This window comes from Bacillus rossius, chromosome 12 (genome assembly GCF_032445375.1).
Source record: "Bacillus rossius redtenbacheri isolate Brsri chromosome 12, Brsri_v3, whole genome shotgun sequence".
NCBI classification, from domain to species: domain Eukaryota; kingdom Metazoa; phylum Arthropoda; class Insecta; order Phasmatodea; family Bacillidae; genus Bacillus; species Bacillus rossius.
Window position 1 is genome coordinate 28,162,086 of NC_086339.1, and position 25,113 is coordinate 28,187,198.

General features: G+C 38.2%; 1 protein-coding gene across 1 annotated transcript in view; it reads right to left on the minus strand.

The window, feature by feature from the left end:
• LOC134537283 (chaoptin-like) overlaps window positions 1-25,113 on the minus strand; it is a 748,431-nt gene that overhangs the window by 138,891 nt on the left and 584,427 nt on the right. The window contains exons 4-6 of the mRNA XM_063377557.1: window positions 24,889-24,954; window positions 21,518-21,686; window positions 18,362-18,506 (exon numbers count right to left, since the gene is read on the minus strand). Of these exons, the coding sequence (XP_063233627.1) occupies window positions 18,362-18,506; window positions 21,518-21,686 (314 nt within the window). The 5' untranslated portion in view covers window positions 24,889-24,954. The remainder of the gene's footprint in view (window positions 1-18,361; window positions 18,507-21,517; window positions 21,687-24,888; window positions 24,955-25,113) is intronic.

Consider the following 25,113-nt stretch of genomic DNA (forward strand, 5'->3'; position numbering starts at 1 on the left):
CGGGCCGCCGTGCCTCTTCTCTCCCACATCCGCGCCTGCATAATGGAACGCCTTCTGCTGCCTCCATGCAAATTCCAATACCCGCTCACACTGCGGAGGAGGCAGACGCGGGGTCGCGCTACCTACCTGCTCCATTGTCATGGGTCCCTGATCCTTCCCGTCTCAAGACTCCAGCAGGAGGAGAAAAAAGGATGGCTGCGCTTGCCGCTGCTGCTGCTGCTGCTGGGTTTTGGGGCATGAGGTGAATTATGAACTACGTTGTACGTCGAAAAAGAAAAGAAAGGGGGAGAAAAAAAAACAAAATGGAGCACCCGCTAACGTCAAAATATACATGAAACTGCCAGGCCCATGTTCCCCTCGTCCAACACGGACTACCTATTCGCGAGACGTCTTCGATGGTGGGATGCGGGGTCATCAATAGCTGATAGTTTTCCAGGTGTGTGTTGACCGCGCGACGAATTTCAATAGTGAATGTGAGGGGGAGGGCCTTATTGGGCGTGAAAAAAAAAAGCTGGTTGCCCTCGGATTCCCAAAGAAAAAAAAATCAGAAGAACACTCTCTGCATTGTTGATCGGACAGTTTTCGTTCAACCGGAATAAATTCTCCCGTGCAGTATTCCTCGGGTGACGTGAACAACACTGCTTCTCGGTGTCGTATGAATGCAGTAAGAGCATAAATAATCTTTGCGCCTAAACGTTTCGTGCCATCCTCTAGACCTCCCGAGGGGGAGGTATGGGAAAGGAAAGAAGCCATTATTTGTCTCATGAGTTTTTATGCCATAACATTTTTTTTTCTATGTATGTTAAGTCATAGTTCGGTAAATATGTAGTTGGGCGGTATTTGCGAAATAAAATGTTAAAAATCCGAAAATACTTTTATTCTATGCTCTTTAACTTCCTCTTTTCATTAAACCCGGCGGAGATAAGAAATTCCAAATACTTTAGGAGATAACGCCGTTCTTATTTTGCAATAAAATACCTGTGCAATCATTCGACCGTCGTATTTTTTTTGTCGTGTGTTCGTGAATGCCTAATTAATTAAAATGGTCGATTAGGTCAGGTCAGTTACATTATAAATACTTTCAAACTAAGCGGACTTTAAAAATAATTTGAATTAATTTTAATGGTTGTTTAATTTTAAAGTATTCATAATGTAACTGACCGGACCAAACAAACAAACGGGGACAAAGGATGAACAGTAGGAACTCACATAATATTTTTTTTTACTTATTACTTGCGCAACAATATCCAAATAACAACTAAAACATAAAAATTTTAAACCTTAAAAACTCACCTAAGTTAGAGGCCATTAGTAGAAAATGATGTTCACCTACGTCACGAAAAAAAAAATTCGTACTCTTAAACAATGAACAAAAGTCAACGCCGCATGAATGCACAGTTATTGTGATGGAAATTAAAAAATTTGATATCTCCTAAAGTATTTGGGATTTCTTATCTCCGCCGGGCTTAATTAAAAGAGGAAGTTAAAGAGCATATAATAAAAGTATTTTCGGATTTTTAACATTTTTTTTCGCAAATACCGCCCAACTACATATTGTCCATAATTCACAATAGTGTCTTTCAGTCGTGGTGATTTAAAAAAAATCTAACTACCTCACATATATAATTTGCTGTAGCAGCCAGTTAATTTTATCTTCAGGTATTCCATAAACGCGTATACAATGTCCTATGTGTCAGTCTTACACGTCATGTTCATCCCTTTATTTTATTAGTTTTTAATCTTTTTAAATGCTCTTTTTAATTTTAACTATATTACTCCCTTACATTTTTTTTGTTCTGTTACAAATTATTTCTTTTTTTATAGATACTCTCTTGTTGTAATATGGTGGGTGTAAATGTTTGCACGAGTCCTCGTAATCATATTACCTGCGCGCCTTTTTACAGCAAATATTTTACACAAAGTGACAACCTGTTGAAAATATTTGTGACAGATCAACAAACGCAAAGGAGGTATTAAGTTGAATTATTTAAGATAGCCCTTAAATAAAATAAATAAAAAAAAAGTTTAAAAAAATCCATTTGGTGTGTGATACCAAAGCTTAACACAAGCTAAAATAAATCTGTTGAAACCAAGATGGTCATCTTTCAGCTTCCTATCCCCCCTTCAATTTAATAAATGTTGATTACACGGTAACATACCTATGCTTAATGAATCATCATGCTCAGAAATGAGCGTGGCGTGCGTAGATGGCACATCGGTGGCAGAAGCCGCGTCGCGTTAGAGGATCGCGTGGTAGCGTGATTCGCAATGGTTTTGTGTTGCCTTCCGCGGCGTGGAGGTGAAGAGGCGACTCGACACGTGGCTCAATGCGGCCCAAAGAAGAGGCAACAAATGGCCTTTCACCTTTCACCTTTCCCTCCGGAACAAATCTTTCACTGAGGTTTTACTCTACATCCCTAGCCTCTAGGCGAGGAAACAATATTTTTTTTTGCCGCAGAAGCGAAGTTAAATAGTACGCAGAAACGCGGGTAAAAAAAAACACCAACAGCATTTTTTATATCTGTAAAGAAACTTGAACTATATTTATGAGTGATAGCCTTTTTTTTAATTAATAAAGTGGAAAACGCACATGTAAAGGCAAAAAAAAAAAAAAACTCGCACTGTGCCTAAAAATCAAAAGACATATCAACTACAAAACCAAAGATTAATTTTTTCCTGATATATCACTCGTTCCAAAAAAAAACTATCTCTGGAAATTAAAAAAAATAATCGGGTTCTGATGATGATAGTTCGAGACTAGTTAGTAGCTAGCAGCAACCAGTAATTAAACTATTTTGAAGAAATTAACTGTCTCTGATTTCCACATATTCAAAGCATGTAATTAACTGATTCAAGACATTATGAAAAGAAAAAAAATCGACTATTCGCAGGCACAGTTAATCTTAAAATTTATTTCGCAATTAAATAATAGCTCCAACACAAAGCGACACACACATATTTTTTCCGACTAAAAAATACGTGCCAGTTTTCGCCTAACACCTAAGACGAAGAGGCGAGGTAGCCTTTAGATCAACCACATTTCTAAAATTCCGAATCACAAACATTTATGAAGAGTTATGTAGCCTCTATATTTACTCACTGTTGGCCTTCTAAATTTTCCAAGATAAAACTACTAATTTTGTAATAAGCTAGCCTCTCCCTTTATTTTATTTTTTCAAAATAAAACTACGTTTGTCAGTAGGTTAAGTGTGTATTATCAGCTTCCAGTACAAATAAGTCATTATTTAAATTTCAATTCGACATGCCACAGGGACAATTGCTTCGGAGAGTATTAGTATACGTCTACATTCGTGGCCTAGTTAACTTCTACATCAACTGGAGCTCCTCAAATGAAATAAATCATTTGTGTTACCACTAGCCGTTTGTTGCCAACAAGCGATTACAGAGCAACATAGAAAGCTCCAAAATTACGTACTATGCTTTATGGTGTCCATAAAGGTTGACGGTTCGACCAAGAAACATCAACTAAGGGTTTATGGAAAAAAATAGTTGGAAAATAATAAACATGACATGTTCTAAACTGCTTCCCACGAGAGGTATAGGATTTTGAAATTGAAGCGAACAATATTTTATAGGAATAGAAAAAAAGTATTTTAGATGATCAGTAAACTTCTGGGAAATATTTTCCCAAACAAATTGTACAACTACCTCAAACTTCTTCACTGCCCATAAATTATTTCTTTAAAAAGTTAAGTGATAAAATCACGCCACAAAATGTATGGGTAGTAATGATTTTACAATCAATCGTTTTAATAAAATAATTTTACGACAGCAACAAGTTATGCGTCGGTTGTACAAGGTTCTCTAATTTAACATTACCAAGAAACGAAATATTCCATCTTAAATACTTTATTTATTATCTGCAATAAGAAAATATTATTCTTAAATATATATACATATATGTAACTGATATATTTACATACAAATATACATATTCTAAACATATATAGACTAAAGATCTACAGTGCTTTACAAGACTGGCACATACCATGCCACCTTTTGTGTTTGATATATATATATATATATATATATATATATATATATATATGTGTGTGTGTGTGTCTGTGTGTGTGTGTGTGTGTGATTTGTTTGAACTTATTTTGCTGTGATAAACCTACAACCAATGATTTTCGGTCTGATTCTTCGCATGAAGTTTTTTTATTAAGAAATTAATCCCAAACAATTAATAATTCCTAGATGGCTGGTAATATTTCCCTTAACATTACACCTAGCCAAGGTTGTTTTCATATATGTCAAGTGAAACTATCAGTGCGACGCTCACTGGTGTAGCCTATCTAGTGTGGTATAGCTTCTAAGAGCAAGGCAATGAAATTGTAAGCGGTCTTTATACAGTGTACAGAAAAACTTTTGGAGTTTGAGACTGCATGGCGTAAGTTTAAGAATGAAGAAAACTGTAAGTTCCTGTGGTCCTTTCAAGAACATGTACTGGGAGATTAGTCCCAATAAATGTTCTTAAACATGTTCTTTTTAGTAAAAAAAAAAATACATTTTTAAAATATCCTGAACAGAACTACCATCCAGACATCAACATTCCTTCAGGTGATTTTTCCAAAAAAATATTACACTTGGATTTTTTAAGCAGTTTGATTTATTTATGTTTTAAATTGCGTGGGTTCTTCTGAATCATTGAACACCGTGGCTGTGGACCAAATTTAATTTAACCGCCAGACCGTATACCGACGTACGTTCGTCGAAAAGAACCTAATTTAACAGACAGTAATTCGGACCGGCAACCCGAAATTTATTTTTTTTCCTGCTGGAAAAAATTGACTCGACTCCGGCAAAAGGCACTTGACTGACGGCCACTGAATCCGAAAAGCCAATTTCACAGACGGTCATCGTTTCTCCGAAATTTCGGTCAGACGACTTCCAGTCTGCTGGTTGCCGCCCCGAGACGGGCAGAACTCGCAGCTGCCAACAGAAAGAGCTGGGGAACTCTGTGCGAGATGCAGTGGTTTCGGAGGACTTCCAGAGACGCCTGGCGACGTCCGCACAGAAGCACAAGGCGGCTGCTAATTGGCAGCTCGGCGCCGAACTCTCCGTGCCGGCGGTTAAGACTCCTGCCAAAGTTATCACTCGCTCTGCGGCAAGAACGTGGGTCTCTTAAAAAAAAAAAAAAAAAAGGGGGGGGGGGGGGTTGTCTGTACAGTCAGTTTGCGGACGATAATTTTACGTGATAACGCCATAAGAAAACATAGATGAAAAATTGCAGACTTTTTAATTTTCAAATATACTTTTTTTTTTAAACGTTGTGACTTTTCTCTCGTACAATTTACTCCTAACTATTTTTTTTTGGAAAGTGGTCAACTAAGTTTATTTCGATAGCTGTGAATTTTGGTTTTCGTGACTTTTCTCCATTTTTTTTTAACAATTAAGACCAAAATAACATTTAAAGTAACTGTAATCGAACAATGTTTTTCTGTTTCCATGATAAACATGAGACACGCAATTGCAATGTAAAAAAAAAGGTGTTGTTTGCTTATAGTTTGTTTATTTAATAGAGGTGCACACTACATTAGCAAACTATCACTGATTGAGTTGTTCCTTCATGTTTGAATACAATTTTATTTATATTATTTTTGTCGTTACGTCAAGCCATTATTTTTCCAGTAAATTTTGCTATAACTGATTTTGATACAATAATGTTTTTGCTAATTATATATATATGATTTACGGCATTAATTTGTAACGAATGTAATTTTTTTTGTAATTAATTTTGTCTTTGGATCCTGAAAAAAGTTGTTTCAAAGTGCTGATGGCCAGCGAAATTTATGTAAACGTGTCTTCTTCGTTTTGCAAATGCTGAAACACAAAGTTTTTAAATTATACAGAATTGTTCAATCCACGTGAGCGCACAAAGCGCAAGTTTCATATTCCATGACACCTATTTCATTTTATAAAAACTTTAGAATGAAACCGACAGCGAATAATCAACCCAATTCCATTTCAGCGGCCGTCGTAATAAGCCACCTCGCGTTTGAGGAAGACACAAACAGCCCCTGTCAGCCAGTGCGTTACGCAATATGGTAAAAAAAATAATAATTCCAATAGCATTCTGATTGAGTCGATTATCCAGATTCATCTCACGACGTAGCGCTGAGAGAGGCCGCAGCAATGCAATATGGTCTGGTCGCGTAAACTGCTGGTGACAGTTTACTAGCACTGCAGTAATGAAACCTGATATCTATCGCTGTTTAGAGAGAGAGAGAGACGATTTTGATACAGATTTCAGTAGGGAAATAATTTATTTAGTCTCGATATGAGGGAGTAAATTGTCAGCTATACAGGATGTCCAGAACTCGACGACAAGCAGAGTAAAGTAGTTGATCGGCAAATTAATGAAGGTTCTGAATTTAAAAAAAAAATTTACACTGATATAAATTACGGTATATTTAAGTCCTTTTTTAAAAGAAGAATTTAACTCTCATTAACGAACAGTTCGTAATAATTTCAAATAACCTAATCTTTGTATAAACTATGCCGTAATTTGTCGAAAAAAAAGGTAAACGCACGAGTGGACAAAAGAAAGTGTTCTTGCTCAAGGGGTGCTTGATATCATATGGTTTTATTTTTCAATCACTAATTTTAGGATATAGTCATTACGTTTTTAGTTATACCAAGTTGTGGTGTATTATTTGGCTGTTGGGCAAAAAGTTTAAATTTTAGTTTTTTTTTAGTTTTTAGGTCAAAGATGAAAGCATTTTTTTTAGTTTTTTAAACTATAAGTTTATTTTATTCTTTTCAGTCTCAAAATAAAAATGTTGATTATAAGTAATTTCAACTAATTAAAAAAACTAAATATGCGTGATTAAAGTATTTATTTATTACAATGAACTTAAAATTAGTCATTAATGTTTACGTAATCTAGTCATTTCAGCTAATATGTCAACATTACATGGAACGTTTCTTGGCAACTTAGAGCAATCAAGTTCTTCTACTTGGAGACCATTCAGCATTCAGTGACTTTACGTGACTAAGAACTACATAAGCCTGTCCGGCAGCAAAGAGATACGATCCCAAATAAACAGCTACTTAATCTACACGCAGCCTTGCATTTTATACACGGTATATGCCTAACTCAGTATTAATGGCAACATTCGCCTTCCAGCAATACCATAACTGTATTTCGCTGGAAATTGAATGGCTATTGGTTTAATTATGTTTACACCATCTGTGCAGAAATCAACAAGGACTGATGGAATTTCCATATCATACAATAGATTACGCCGGAAGAGTGGCCAAATAATTTAAGATAGATTACTCATATTGCCATTAACGAACCGCGGGCACAGAAACATCTAAATCGAAAAATATATATCTTTGAAATTTTCGAAATTTAGGGGCAATTACCCCTCCCCACCCTGTCCCCCCCCCCCCACCCCCGAGTTGGAGAAAATTCTAACCCCGGACGCCTTTTCCACCATAACCCGACCTCGGAAACACTAAATCGAAAAGAATATATTTTTGAAATTTTCGTAATTATAGGTCATAACGCCACCCCCCCCCCCCCCCCCTTTTTCCGAGGGGAAGAAAAACGAATCCCGGGTGAATTTTCCACCATAACCCGACCTTTTGGATCGGAAACTATTCAAATCGAAAAAGCATTGAGTTTTAAAATTTTCGAAATTTTGGGTCTTTAACAACAACCCCCCCCTCCCCCCCCCCCCCAATTCCTCCCCAAGCAGAGTAACAGTCAACCCCGGGGACTAATTACCACCATGCCCCAACCTTATTGATACACATAAAGCTTGGCTTGGTTATTACTCATAGCTAGAACTTAGTGGTTGTATGACCCTCTGAACCCCCCCCCCCCCTCCCTTCCCATTGTTCTTAAGGTCTTAAGTTATAAAAATATTGTATTGTCAGAAGTTCTCTATATGTATGCAAAATTTACAATTTTTCGGACGTCTAAAAGAGAGTAAAAATTGAATGGAAATATGTTATTACATTGCCCATTCAAACTTATATTCAGGTGAAGCTAATAAAAGCGTAGTAAAAATTAATGTTTGTTTGTCAGGTATGAGTTCCTATACTACACATCCGATTTCGATGAAACATTGGTGAGTTGTTATGCGCAAGCCCTCGAAGATTTCTGAATCAGTACAACTATTTTACTGTAGGTGGCGTGCAAATCGTCTCAATAAATGTGTATCTTCATATAATTTAGCGGCAGTTCGTGTCGTTTCAGCGTATTATTGCGAAAGCATGTTATAATGGAATTGAATCAAATATAAAAGAGAGAGTTATAAAGAGATATAAAAATGTATAATTGGAGAGATAGAGATATTGAGAGGTATAGAGATATATAGATAAAGGGTTGTATAGAGATTAGATAAATAGGGAGTTAGAAAAATATAGAGAATTAGAGGCAAAAAATGATATAGAGCTATAGATAAGAATATAAACTTATATAAAGATATAGAGACATCTATAGATAGAGATGTATATAGAGAAGAAGGTGAGATAGAGAGATAAAATATAAAGAGGTAGATATATATATAGATATACCTGTATGTAGATACATTTATAGAGATATACATATAAAAATAGAGAATAAGAGAGATATAGAAAAATGCTTTGTGTATATGTATCCACTTTAAACAAATTTGAAAATAATAAATGAGGCATTAAAATGCATACCGGACATTAGCTAGTTTTTGATATTTATAACACAGATCGAACTTGTATTAAAACATGTTCTGATGGAAAACCAGTTCAAATTAAAAAATATTTTACTAAAAACGTTGTTACCTTTTCGAGCCCGCTTTTGATATTTTAAATTATGTTTAACACACTTTTTTCTTTAATTTATGCATATTGAGGTAAATTTGCTTCCTAGTTAAATACCACATTTTTCTTAATTTTTACTAGCGTGCTTAAGATAAATATTATTTTTCGTAAGACATTTTCCAAATCAACTATATATAAAAATTACGAAGACACACAGAATTAACTATTTTTTTACCTAGTCTTCATTTTAATTGTATTCATAGGATGTTATTAACATTTTTGGTAGAGGTAATTACTTCTGTAATGCAACCTAAGAGAGAGGCAGACATTGAAGAGTTATAATTTTGTCCTGATTCCAAAATGGAACGAAGTTCTGGATGGGTAACTAGTTTAATATACTTTTTTAATGAAGACACAGAGAAGGAGTTGTTATTCTCTTTTAAGGGGCTGGGATGACCTGCTGCGAAATATAAAATTAGACTTCGACACGTAGAACTTTTTTAACACTCAACTTTCCAGAGAAGATACGGGAAGGTAACCATTAATTATTCATCATACAACTTCTGCCAACCGCGCTCACTTGCCGGGCCGGAAACCGAGGAGGTGAACAGAAAGCGGAATAAGCAAAGGGGAGAAGAAAATGAAATGAAACAAACTGAAACCACGCCAGCTGTTTTTTTTTTTTTTGTGAAATAAAATTGAAAACTTTTGCATACAAATCAGACGTGCGCCTCCGAAAATAATTTAACTATCTCCACGCAAAAAAGAATAACAGACAAAATTACGTTATTACAATAACAATGTTGGAAACAATAAATGTGTTACAGCAGTTTTAATTTGATTTCATTTAGGTATTAGTCTATGGAGTCGGTATGTGGTAAAATTCGAAGTCACTCTGGATAGGAATATTGGTTAGCATAACTAAACGAACAACCACTAAAGTCAAATGTATTAAGAATTGTAATGGATTGGAATGAGTTTTTCTGTATATGCCTTTAATTATTTTTACAGTCAAAATTTTACACAACCTTTTTTTAACCTCCATGATAATAACAACACGATTTTATCAAATTTTAATTCACCCAATTTTATAATGTATTCATCATAATTTCAAACTTTCCTTAACGCCTGATAAATTTAAATAATTCATACTTTAAATTATCTTTAAAAATGTACATATTTTATACACATTAAATTTAAAATTAGGTGTTAATAAAAAAATTATTAAAAATTTTTCAATTTACTTTAGTCCACTATGTACATTAGTAGTATAGGAATGAGGCTCCGCGTGCAGGGTGCCGACTTTCCGGAACTCAATGGAGTGGTTGTGATAAGTCGCGTCACCCCGGCCCGACCCGACGCTCGAAGCATCCAGAACAGCGGCGAGTTATTCACGCCACTCCACGCGGCGTCGGAATTCCCAGACCGCTAAGGGTAAAGGTGGGGCAGGGGAGTGGTGAGGTCATGGCCGCCAGGCGTGACGTCAGCGGCCATGCGGGGCCGCCACGCAGCTCAGACACCTGGCACACGTCACGGTGTTGCATCTCACCCACGTTCGTGGCCTTCATGGCCTCGAATTTATCGCGATAACGTAAACGAAGTTATTGGCATGTAATTTGTTTTAAGTGAAACTTCTAATGCGACTTCCAACAAGGTTGCGTTAAACGTTTAACGCTACCATGGAGAAAGCACTGTTGCGTTAAACGTTCAACGCTCCTAAGAGACAGAGCGAGAGTGAATGCGTGGCACTCGAATGCATGCGCGTAGTATACCTGTTACAGGCCAGCGCGAGCGTTAGCAACGAGTAGCGTCCAATATTCCAACGCAAGAGGGAGAGAGAAAGAAAGATAAACAAAGGTAGAAAGTAGGAGAGAGAAAGAGAGTGAGTCGGTAGATCCCAAGCACATGCGCGTGGTATTCTTGCTATGCAGCGAAGTAAACAGTGAAGTTTCACTTCTTCCGCGCGGAGGGACTCCACGCACTATTTTTTATTGCTCGTGATGCTATCATAGCGTCGTGCTCGTAGCACCGCTGTAATTCCACCAAAAGTTGTAACCATTGCGATCATTTCTTCGCAAACCTAACTAAAACAAATTGGGTTTTGTAAGAGGAGAGGGACCTATGCGCGTCTCAGGCCGAAGCATACATGCTTATTAATGCTCTGGATTAGCCATGCAGAGAGAGAGGGTCGCGTGGATTGTGTGCGCGCTTTGGGCGGGGGATTGGCCAGCCGTGGAAGCAATTGAAGCCATTGACTTACTACCCTATCTTAAAAAAAAAGTTATATTAAAACTATGTTAAGTTGGGCCCAGGTAAATCCTGGGCAAAGTACATGCGGGGTGAAATGGGCATCCATTAAGTGAAGGGGTGTACAGGAGACGGGATGGTCTGGATGAAGAGATGGTCGGTAAACCACTTTGCTGGGAATGAAGACCCACGACTACCCCCCGACATTTTTCGAAGTATTGCGAAGCCAAGGGTTAGGAAACAAGGGAAAGCCTGTAAAAAAAAAACGTATCAGGGCTTTTAATTTTTATTTGTGTGTAACAATTTACCTTTCTGTATACAACATTTGGTAGGAATAAATCATTGCATGAATAGAACGGATGTCGCGTGGAACGTAAACATGTAACCACGTGCTGAAATCTGTGCTGATGGATGGCGGGGGAAAAAAAATCAGAAAGTCATAGAGAAACGTTATAGTATTACTGCTTACTGAATTTTGGCATGATGGGTAGTGTCTGAATAAAATTCCTGGTTGGAAATCATATCCAAAGGTTTAGTAATTTTTCAATTATTTTTTTTTTTGTTACTATCGGAGCCTTTTCATTGTATAGTTTACCTTTCGCTCTGCTAATTTAATGATTCGATCGTCGACGTAGGTGCTACAGCAGCGGACTCTAGCGGTGGGTGAGGAAACTTCATGTGATCTGCTTCTAGAAACGTAGTGGAAAACCATGTTTCGTGTCTTTATCATCATGCTCGGCATTGGTTTTTTTTTTAAAGAATTCTGCGTTAAAAATTTCGCGTCCCGAGTTTTGTACTACAAGCTTGTTTGTAACATGAGAACACGTGAATTTTGCTCGTTTACCGAGGTTGGACGTTAAGACATCTCAGGCGAGTACTGGAAGACTCGTTCACATTATTTTTTTTTTGTTTTCATTTTTTCCGCGTCTTCACCCCCCCTTCCCCCCCCCCTGCAGCTTTTAGCGTAATCCTTCCGGCTCCAGGAAGGACTAAACCCACGTCTCGAGGATATCCTCGGGTACCGGCGCGGGCTGCAATTTCCGGCTTTTGTTTATAAAGGATGCGCGGTCTGGGGCGAAGGAGATAGCTCTCGGCCGAAGGAGATGGCTGGGCGCGGAGCGAGCGTATTTGGAGAGGAAAGGAGAGAGAGCGGCTTCCGTAGCCAGACGTCAAACAGAAGCCGTCTGAGCTGCTGAGCTGTTGCCAACCGGCGCGTCTGCCAACACACCGCAGCAAAAACACTGCTGCGTTCTATTCGGCATTACTCTTTAAAAAAACAACTATTAAAGAGCCTGCTTATATGGGGTGTATGCTTATAACCCACTCTCTTTATAAGCATACTTATAACACTATAAATAATCCGACAGAAAATTAAAATATTTTTAATAAAGACAATATCACAGAATTTATAACACTATGAATAATTTAATATTTAATTATGTTTAGTAAAATTTGAAACGAATATAAATCCAAGCTATACATGCAGTTGTACATACTTGATAAATATTCTATGTTTGGCATGAAGTTTTAAAATAACCTAATTGCTCCTTTTTGGTTGACTTGCGTCTCTCTTTCATCGCCCAGACCAAGAGAGAAATGCAATATGCACGCCGTGTCTAAGGCCTGGCGTAACAATGATACATAAACACGTTAGACACATTTAAATATACACGTTCATATTTTGTCCATTAAAAATATTGGTAAAGAGTGATTAAATTAATAAAGATGTTGGTATGTCGGGATGTTAAATGTTACGCTCGCTTTTGCTTCTAGCGCGGTATCATTACACATCATTACACATCAGGTTAAGTCCGTAGGACATACTTAAAAAATATAATATTTTTAATCATTAACGACCTCGAAACCCGCCTTTGGGAGTTGATTTTTGTAAAATATTTTCTTAGCGTATGTCTACATATGTAGCAAAAGGAACATAATATACGTGACAAACTTTCAAGTCTGTATGTCTTAAAGTTCCCAGGAATTCGTGATGAGTTGGTTAGTGAGTGGTATTTCGCTTCATACAATTTTTCCCAACACTTTCCAACCATTTAGGTACGGAATTAAAAAAAAATAAAACCTTCCTTATTGCACCTCTAGGGTAATCAAGGAATCTTTCCTCCAAATTTCGAATCTTTAGGCCAACCCGTTTATGCTGTGCGTTATCTAGCAGCCAGTCAGTGTTCGAATTGTATTAAGTAAGTAGATATTGAAAATTGGCCTTTGTTTAGGCAGCTGTCACACATTTAGATATTTAAAAAAAAAAAGACACATTTTGAAATTCGAGCGATAAATTATTGCTGTCGCCTAAAAATGACTTAATCAAAGACGACTTTTTTAGGTTCCTATCTTTCTCCCTAAATTTTTGGGCTTTTAAACGGTAGCGTTGTTTTGTTTTTGTGTATTAAATCAGTTTTATCTGTGCGTACCTCCCCCAATGCAACCAACGCCTATAATATGGATTGCGTGTAATCTAAGTGAACAAGTGCTAACGCAATTGTGATCCTGCTGCTTCATCGTGGTTTTGTGTGTCATTACGTGATTGGCTACTAACGCAATGAGCCGTTAAACACGTGGCGGCATGCTTTGCGTGGGGAAACAGGTTTTAGAGGATACATATTCACATACTGTAAGGGAGGATACGGCTTAATGCCTCCTGTTTACGGTAATTAAATGCACCAGAATGAGAAAATTATGTTCCTAATTGCCGACTGAAAAATCTTCAAAGTAAAAAAAGAAAAATTACATTCATAAGAATATAATCAAAAATATATATCTCTTAATTTAAACCCTACAAACAAAGTCAATAATTTCTATATCGCTGCTAGTGGTATGTCAAAATTACGTAAAAATTCATTACCCAGCTATAACTTACCAGTGATGTCATACCTAGGTCACGTGTTCACTGGGAAATGCAAAGTATACACAAAATTAACTTTTAACGCAGTAAATTTAACTTCACTTACTGCTACTTACAGCATGTCGGTGACGCGAACTCACAAGATTTTACCCATACGAAAAGAGTCCAACACGCACATGACACAGTCGAGTATACACAGTGTATTAGTGTGTATATATGCGTATACATGTACACAGGCCGCTGCGCGTCGCCAGTCTGGCGCAACACGTCACTAGTACGTCGGTGACGCGAAGCAGTAAAGTTTTGCCTCTTACCAAAACTCGCTCAACGCTGCTAAAGAAGTTTTCACTTCGAAAACGAGTAAGCGCGAAAGTTATTATTCGCGCAACACGACGTCTTGGCATCCAACAACTTTAGCTTTTGCAACAGCCAAAAAAAAATGATAGGAAAATCCCAAGCCGCGGGAATGGACTGCTGATCCGGGACCCGTGGAAGGCGGCGCACATCCGGCATCCAAACATCCGAACATCCGAACATCCGAACATCCGAACATCCGAACATCCGAACATCCGAACATCCGAACATCCGAACATCCGAACATCCGAACATCCGAACATCCGAACATCCGAACATCCGAACATCCAAACATCCAAACATCCAAACATCCAAACATCCAAACATCCAAACATCCAAACATCCAAACATCCAAACATCCAAACATCCAAACATCCAAACATCCAAACATCCAAACATCCAAACATCCAAACATCCAAACATCCAAACATCCAAACATCCAAACATCCAAACATCCAAACATCCAAACATCCAAACATCCAAACATCCAAACATCCAAACATCCAAACATCCAAACATCCAAACATCCAAACATCCAAACATCCAAACATCCAAACATCCAAACATCCAAACATCCAAACATCCAAACATCCAAACATCCAAACATCCAAACATCCAAACATCCAAACATCCAAACATCCAAACATCCAAACATCCAAACATCCAAACATCCAAACATCCAAACATCCAAACATCCAAACATCCAAACATCCAAACATCCAAACATCCAAACATCCAAACATCCAAACATCCAAACATCCAAACATCCAAACATCCAAACATCCAAACATCCAAACATCCAAACATCCAAACATCCAAACATCCAAACATCCAAACATCCAAACATCCAAACATCCAAACATCCAAACATCCAAACATCCAAACATCCAAACATCCAAACATCCAAACATCCAAACATCCAAACATCCAAACATCCAAACATCCAAACATCCAAACATCCAAACATCCAAACATCCAAACATCCAAACATCCAAACATCCAAACATCCAAACATCCAAACATCCAAACATCCAAACATCCAAACATCCAAACATCCAAACATCCAAACATCCAAACATCCAAACATCCAAACATCCAAACATCCAAACATCCAAACATCCAAACATCCAAACATCCAAACATCCAAACATCCAAACATCCAAACATCCAAACATCCAAACATCCAAACATCCAAACATCCAAACATCCAAACATCCAAACATCCAAACATCCAAACATCCAAACATCCAAACATCCAAACATCCAAACATCCAAACATCCAAACATCCAAACATCCAAACATCCAAACATCCAAACATCCAAACATCCAAACATCCAAACATCCAAACATCCAAACATCCAAACATCCAAACATCCAAACATCCAAACATCCAAACATCCAAACATCCAAACATCCAAACATCCAAACATCCAAACATCCAAACATCCAAACATCCAAACATCCAAACATCCAAACATCCAAACATCCAAACATCCAAACATCCAAACATCCAAACATCCAAACATCCAAACATCCAAACATCCAAACATCCAAACATCCAAACATCCAAACATCCAAACATCCAAACATCCAAACATCCAAACATCCAAACATCCAAACATCCAAACATCCAAACATCCAAACATCCAAACATCCAAACATCCAAACATCCAAACATCCAAACATCCAAACATCCAAACATCCAAACATCCAAACATCCAAACATCCAAACATCCAAACATCCAGACATCCAGACATCCAGACATCCAGACATCCAGACATCCAGACATCCAGACATCCAGACATCCAGACATCCACACATCCACACATCCACACATCCACACATCCACACATCCACACATCCACACATCCAGACATCCAGACATCCAGACATCCAGACATCCAGACATCCAGACATCCAGACATCCAGACATCCAGACATCCAGACATCCAGACATCCAGACATCCAGACATCCAGACATCCAGACATCCAGACATCCAGACATCCAGACATCCAGACATCCAGACATCCAGACATCCAGACATCCAGACATCCAGACATCCAGACATCCAGACATCCAGACATCCAGACATCCAGACATCCAGACATCCAGACATCCAGACATCCAGACATCCAGACATCCAGACATCCAGACATCCAGACATCCAGACATCCAGACATCCAGACATCCAGACATCCAGACATCCAGACATCCAGACATCCAGACATCCAGACATCCAGACATCCAGACATCCAGACATCCAGACATCCAGACATCCAGACATCCAGACATCCAGACATCCAGACATCCAGACATCCAGACATCCAGACATCCAGACATCCAGACATCCAGACATCCAGACATCCAGACATCCAGACATCCAGACATCCAGACATCCAGACATCCAGACATCCAGACATCCAGACATCCAGACATCCAGACATCCAGACATACAGACATACAGACATACAGACATACAGACATACAGACATACAGACATACAGACATACCGACATACCGACATACCGACATACCGACATACCGACATCCAGACATCCAGACATCCAGACATCCAGACATCCAGACATCCAGACATCCAGACATCCAGACATCCAGACATCCAGACATCCAGACATCCAGACATCCAGACATCCAGACATCACGACATCCAGACATCACGACATCACGACATCACGACATCACGACATCACGACATCACGACATCACGACATCCCGACATCCCGACATCCCGACATCCCGACATCCCGACATCACGACATCACGACATCACGACATCACGACATCACGACATCACGACATCACGACATCACGACATCACGACATCACGACATCACGACATCACGACATCACGACATCACGACATCACGACATCACGACATCACGACATCACGACATCACGACATCACGACATCACGACATCACGACATCACGACATCACGACATCACGACATCACGACATCACGACATCACGACATCACGACATCACGACATCACGACATCACGACATCACGACATCACGACATCACGACATCACGACATCACGACATCACGACATCACGACATCACGACATCACGACATCACGACATCACGACATCACGACATCACGACATCACGACATCACGACATCACGACATCACGACATCACGACATCACGACATCACGACATCACGACATCACGACATCACGACATCACGACATCACGACATCACGACATCACGACATCACGACATCACGACATCACGACATCACGACATCACGACATCACGACATCACGACATCACGACATCACGACATCACGACATCACGACATCACGACATCACGACATCACGACATCACGACATCACGACATCACGACATCACGACATCACGACATCACGACATCACGACATCACGACATACGACATACGACATACGACATACGACATACGACATACGACATACGACATACGACATACGACATACGACATACGACATACGACATACGACATACGACATACGACATACGACATACGACATACGACATACGACATACGACATACGACATACGACATACGACATACGACATACGACATACGACATACGACATACGACATACGACATACGACATACGACATACGACATACGACATACGACATACGACATACGACATACGACATACGACATACGACATACGACATCCGACATCCGACATCCGACATCCGACATCCGACATACGACATACGACATACGACATACGACATACGACATACGACATCCGACATCCGACATCCGACATCCGACATCCGACATCCGACATCCGACATCCGACATCCGACATCCGACATCCGACATCCGACATCCGACATCCGACATCCGACATCCGACATCCGACATCCGACATCCGACATCCGACATCCGACATCCGACATCCGACATCCGACATCCGACATCCGACATCCGACATCCGACATCCGACATCCGACATCCGACATCCGACATCCGACATCCGACATCCGACATCCGACATCCGACATCCGACATCCGACATCCGACATCCGACATCCGACATCCGACATCCGACATCCGACATCCGACATCCGACATCCGACATCCGTCGACTCACCTGAAGGCGCGCTCGCCCACGTGCTGGATGCGGTTGCTCATGAGGCGCAGCGACTCCACCTGGGCGCCTCCCAGTGCCTCGTTCTCCACGGCCTCCAGCCCGGAGCTGACCACGTCCATGTGGGCCACGGGCTGGGTCGGCAGGTCTGCCAACCGAGCACAGGGGGGGAAATAATAATCAATCCAATACACTAACCTGTGCATCTGATAATATTACAGCAATAATACAAACGTAATCATACATATTCTTGCTTAAAGAACAATTTCTTTAATCCTGCAATCCGTTATAAACAAACCTGAAAAAAAATTATTTTTCATTGATCAGGTATGAACCAGGTCAAAAAAAAATCGCCCTTGAAAAAAGAATATTAATCATTGTGACGCCAGTTTTCTTAGGTATTTTAAATCTTGGGATTACTTTTTTACTACTACCATATTTTTTTTTTGCCAAATATGTTCCAGGGTAGTTACATTGCCATAAAGTTTCAATACGTTTGTCATGTGCCCTATTATTTACGAAAATGACAAATAAGCGAGGTTATGTTGCTACACGTGGGTCCGCCATCTTTGTGTCGCATTTCCGTTATTCGACTCCCGTTCCATTTTCACGAAACTAGTCCTGCTGTATGCCGGGAGCTAAGATGTTTAAACATCAAAACTAAAAACAAGTTGATCTCGCCCGATCCGTAGACTAATGATGGGTACGCAGAGTGAGTCTGAATTCGACCGATGAACTGCAGGGATTTTTTTTGGGTAACCGTATAACATAATAATTGCTATAATTTGGGTACAATTTTGAAAATTTTTATTTTATGTTATTTAATACCTCTTTTTTTATAAAATATACTTTGGCATTCTCCTGTGATTCTATAAAGAATTTTAAATATTTTAAAAATAATTTAACTCTTCTTTTCATTGAATTAATTAACATAGGGTTCATAAAATAATATTCAATATACCTTTTTGAAAACATGATGTAACAGAAGTTTTTAGTTTTAAATTGTATCGTATGGATACATCAGTTTTTAAGGCACTAAAAATTACTTGTCTACCTTTTATGCCAAGAATTTAATATTGATACAATGAAAACAGTTTTAGGTTATAGAAAAACCTACATCAATGATAAGTGCCAGAAGCAAGTAGCGGATTTAAATTTTATAAATAGGAGTTTTTGACAAAAATGAGTTGTTTAAATGTTACAATATACATGTGTAGGACTTCGTATAAAAGAAAATGAACGATATTTCAGTCAAATACTAAAATATTGCGAAAAAAAAGTTTTTGTTAATTAAATAAATATCCCCCCCCCCCCAAAAAAAAACTATGATTTTGTATTGTAATATCTTGCATTACACGTTTCAAAAATAAACTCACATGCACAGCCCCAGTTTAAAATAAAACCATTTGTTTAATAGAACAATCAATTCTCAGTGTATACAAAAAATAATATGTGTACATTCTTGCAACATTTGATTGAAAATTGATATTTGTGCAGTTATCGAGGTCGGGCAGATGAACTCTAACAGAAACGTGTTATCACAAAAGGGGATGTTCAACGCTAAGCCGAGTCAATGTTAACATTTAATTTAACGCAAGCGGCCAGTTCCCCGAATGTCGAATCAACAAACAGCCCGCGCGCACCGCGCGGTAAACACGCGACGGGTTTAAGTCCCGTCCGTCCGGGCCCCGCGCGCAGAAAGCAATCACATTCGGAAACTAGCGATTGCCGCGTCCCGGGGCTTGTCAAAACAGCGACCAGGCGGCCAGGCGAGCGTTAAGCCACTTCCCGAATCGGAACACACCCTGTGCGGGTCAGGGCGAGAAACGCTCGCAATGGAAAAAAACTAGCGAACGTAATCCCAATTATCACACCATAAGCCTGATTTTCCCTGGACAAGCTATTACGAGAAAAAAAAATTAGGATTCATTTTTCGATACAAATTGCAGATAGCCTTGACTATCAAAACGCAAAGTAACTTTAGTTGTTCTACTAAATTTTAATTATTTCTCATTGCTAAAGGAAAAGGAGGGGGGGGGGGGGCAATACTGTCACAGAAAAGTTAATGTGAATAAACTTGAAATATACATATAATTTTGAACACGTGTGATATTAGTGATTTGTAAATTTGAGAAATTAAATTTAAAGTCTGATATAGACATTATGTTAAAAACGTTTGATAAAGTAGTTCTTCCATTAAGGCCAGTCATTATGTGTGTGTATGTTCGTGACTGTCTCTTACGTAGTACCAGTAATTGAATTAAATTATTAAATAAACTTATGAAAAAAACTGATAAAGGCATGTTATTCATGAGACTGATAAAAGTGCCTCATTAAAGAAATGAGGAAGAGAGGTAATTACAAATACTGAAAATGATCAGGAAATCTTAATAACAAATATTAAAGTAGAATCTTATAACAGAAAAATTATGGAAGTAAAAAATATCTATGTAACTGCTAAAATACTAATAATTGATTTCATCGAATTAAACATATGTAAGAAAACTGATAAAATCTACTGCACACAGTAACTAAGGAAACTGCTTAGGTAAACCGATCTCTTCAAGACTATTGATTAAGGAATCAGATAAATGAAGTATTTTAATGAATAATATTACGGTAACTGATTAAATACGCCTAAAAATTACATTAAATGTGGAAACTAATCAAGGAAAATTATCAAAGAAATGGATCAAGGAATAAAAACAAATTCTAGTTAAAGTAGCAGATTAAGGAAACTAATTTAATAAACCTATCAGTTACATTTAACTAAGAAACAGAGAATCAAATTAAGGAAGGAATTTAAGGGAGCAGATCAAGGAAACTGACTAAAAAGGTAGGAGATAAATAATAAGTAATTTGAATTAGGAGAACTAGCTGAAACTTCCTGTACAGTAAAATAATTAATAACCTATTATTAAAGGAGGCGAGATAGAAACAAAAAAAAAATTCCAAATTGGTTTCCAGGTGGTTGAGTGAGTAGTGGGAATTTTCAGGCGGTGGGAATGTGGGGAATGTAAGGGTGCACAATTAGTTGGGTAGGAGGGTGGGGAACATACAGGCAGACGGGTGGTTGGGTGCTATGGTGGGGTAATGGAAAGGCGGACAGACGGGTGACAGTAGGGTGGGTGGTTAGGGTGACGGAAAGGTGTCACTCACCGGGCAGCCGGGCGAAGGGCACCCCTACGCAGCTCACGTCGCCGGGCGAGGCGTCCGCCTTGCAGGAGCACATGGAGTTGAAGTGGCAGGGCGCCACCTGCTGTGCGCCGCCCGGCCGCGACAGCCAGGCCGCCAGCAGGGCGGGCACCAGCCAGCAGCCGACGACCATCTGGGGACAACCACTGTGCTTTCCCTACACTACTTGTGGCTCAACAACTGACAACAGATATGACTTCAAATACAGCAGACGACGACCATATGGGGACAACCACTGTGCTTGCCCTCCACTACTTGTGGCTCAACAACTAACAACAGATATAACTTCAAATACAGCAGCCGACGACCATCTGGGGACGACCACTGTGCTTGCCCTACACTACTTGTGGCTCAACAACTGACAACAGATATGACTTCAAATACAGCAGACGACGACCATATGGGGACAACCACTGTGCTTGCCCTACACTTACTTGTGGCTCAACAACTAACAACAGATATAACTTCAAATACAGCAACCGACGACCATCTGGGGACAACCACTGTGCTCGCCCTACACTGCTTGTGGCTCAACAACTAACAACAGATATAACTTCAAATACAGCAGCCGACGACCATCTGGGGACGACCACTGTGCTTTCCCTACACTTACTTGTGGCTCAACAACTAACAACAGATATAACTTCAAATACAGCAGCCGACGACCATCTGGGGACAACCACTGTGCTCGCCCTACACTGCTTGTAGCTCAACAACTAACAACAGATATAACTTCAAATACAGCAGCCGACGACCATCTGGGGACAACCACTGTGCTCGCCCTACACTGCTTGTGGCTCAACAACTAACAACAGATATAACTTCAAATACAGCAGCCGACGACCATCTGGGGACGACCATTGTGCTTGTCCTACATTTACTTGTGGCTCAACAACTAACAACAGATATAACTTCAAATACAGCAGCCGACGACCATCTGGGGACAACCACTGTGCTTGCCCTCCACTACTTGTGGCTCAACAACTAACAATATATATAACTTCAAATACTCGGAAATTCCACGTAACTTAGTACCTTTATGATTTAACGTGATCAAATCTTAGAAACACACAGCTTCGAATTACACAACTTTGAAACTTTGTGGCTTAGATAATAACAACTTAGAACAATAATTACTTTTAAAAACACACAACTAAAACAGCCATAACTAGAAAAGTGTAACTTTGAAACACACAACGTTAAACAACATAACTTAGAATCGTAATAACTTAGAAACACACTAGTAAAAACCAGGCATAGCTTATAAAATTCTATCTTGTATGTTTCTAGGCTGTGTGTTTATAAGTTATGACAGAACCTCAAGTGAAACATCGAATAAAGTAGAGATTTTGGTAACTTTCGGACCCTTTACAGGTTTTTAGTCACCACGTTTGTAACAACTATATGCCTCCATTGTTTACTTTATTGATTATTAATTTTTAAAATAAACAGTTACATAAGTTTAATCTTTCAATTGGATCATTGAAATCTGAAGTTTGATTTCTAAACTGCGTGGTGGCCATGAATTAGTTTTTTTTAAAACACAGAAACCCACTCGGTTTAAAATGAAAAAAAAAATAATTAAAACTTTTTCTTGGCCTCAATGTGAACTTTTGTGTCTAAAATGAAAGCCGTATAGTAGGTGTCTGTGTGTGTGTGTGTGTGTATATATATATATATAAACCAGTTGTCCCATTACTTAACGCTAAGCTTAGAGCAGTTTATATTTTAATTAATCATGGTTTTGAATAAATAAAATCAATCGTAATTTTACAGTTATATGCGTTCTTAAAACGATTTAATCCCCAACCTGTACTATATTATTACACAGTGTAACTAAAATATTTTCCTAATCAAACATAAAAATCCTACTATTGATAATAAATTTAAAAAAGTAATAATTTTATATTTCTGGGGAAAAATATAATTTGCACGACTTAGGTAGCAAAAATTTTTAATCGGGTAGCTTTGATTACTCAAACAGTGATTTTTTTTGCTAACTTTACTAGTTTTTGCTTTAATAATGTAAAGTAAAGTAATATTTTTCACAGCAAAACCAGTCAAATTTACCCGATTAAAAGTGGTTGATGCATAAGACTGCGAAATAATTATTTTCCTTAAATTAGCGTGTTTGATTTTATTTTGAAATTTTATAAATAGTAAGGATATTTATGATCGCGTAGCAAAAAAAAAATAATCACGGTGTCTAATATATTGGTGCAAGATATGGATTTAAAAACTTTCGAAGAAATGCCTACAGTTAAAAACTAGACCTACAATTTTTTTTAAATTCAAAACCGTAATTTACTGGCCTATCAACTGTTCGCAGATTGACGTTTAATTATGTAACACACTTATGTATGTATTCAGTCATTAAATATCTCATAAAAAAATCAGTTTTTACTTGTTCTGATATAGATACTGAAATTGATGGTTGAGTCTACTTTGCAAGCATTCAAATTATAATATTTTTATCATAAAAAATAGTATGTGGCCAAAGTGTTCAATAAATATAATGCAATCGTCGTAGTTATTTTTCATTTAATGCCTCGTTCACAGAACAGTCATTAGGTTTGATGAAACAAAACTAATCAAAACACGGATATTGGGGAAGACTCAGCCATTATAGTATTTGCATGAAAAGATTTCGAGGAGAACCTGTTAAACTGAAATCAGGATGGACTCACTGGAATTCGAAACTGAACTCTCTGGAATGGGAGTCAATGTGGTAACACTAGAAAACATCGCTCCATGCAAACATCATAGTGATATGTGTCCGTTTAGAGTGACTTTATTGTTGTAGATTTTTATCTGAATATTGACCTTAATATTCGAATAAAATTTTACAAAATTCATTCACGACACAGTCAGGCTGGTAATGGTTTCCATGCATTAAAGCGTAAGACAGATATAAAATGTTTTATTTTAAAAGGTATTTTGGTGTGATAAATTCTGGGCAATATGCCATATTAGTGCCATTTGTAATCAATATTTCCCTCCTTTACAAAACAGTTATACTTAGAATGTAAAAATTTTGCAAATATACGTGAACGTATTGGTTAAAATTATTCTGAGAATGTATTAAACCATAATAAATGGCATATTTCATGTGACTGGCCAGCTTAAAAAAAAATATATACTCTAATAGTATAAAAATTTATTTGTTTTAAAAAATTAAAAATATACCAGAAAATATGTGGTAAAATATTTCTGGATTTATAAAAATTAAATAATTGGCATTTAAAGCCCTGTTTTGCGTTGCTAATTATTACAATGAAATTAGTATGAATTTTTATAGAACCTGCTTGCAGCACTGTAGATGTTCACACACTTACCTTTTAATCTCCTGTCATGCATAGCAGGTAAACAGCCAGGAAGAGAGTCCAGGCATCTGTAGACATCTGCAAAAAAAAATTAAAACGTGATGAGTTCTCGTTAACGGGCAGTTAAAATAATAAACAAAGTTCGAGCTGCTAGAAAAGGAGCAAAAAAACTTAAGTGAGTCATTTAGTTCTCGTCAGTGATGACCACACTTATTAATTTCAATTTTTCTATATTAT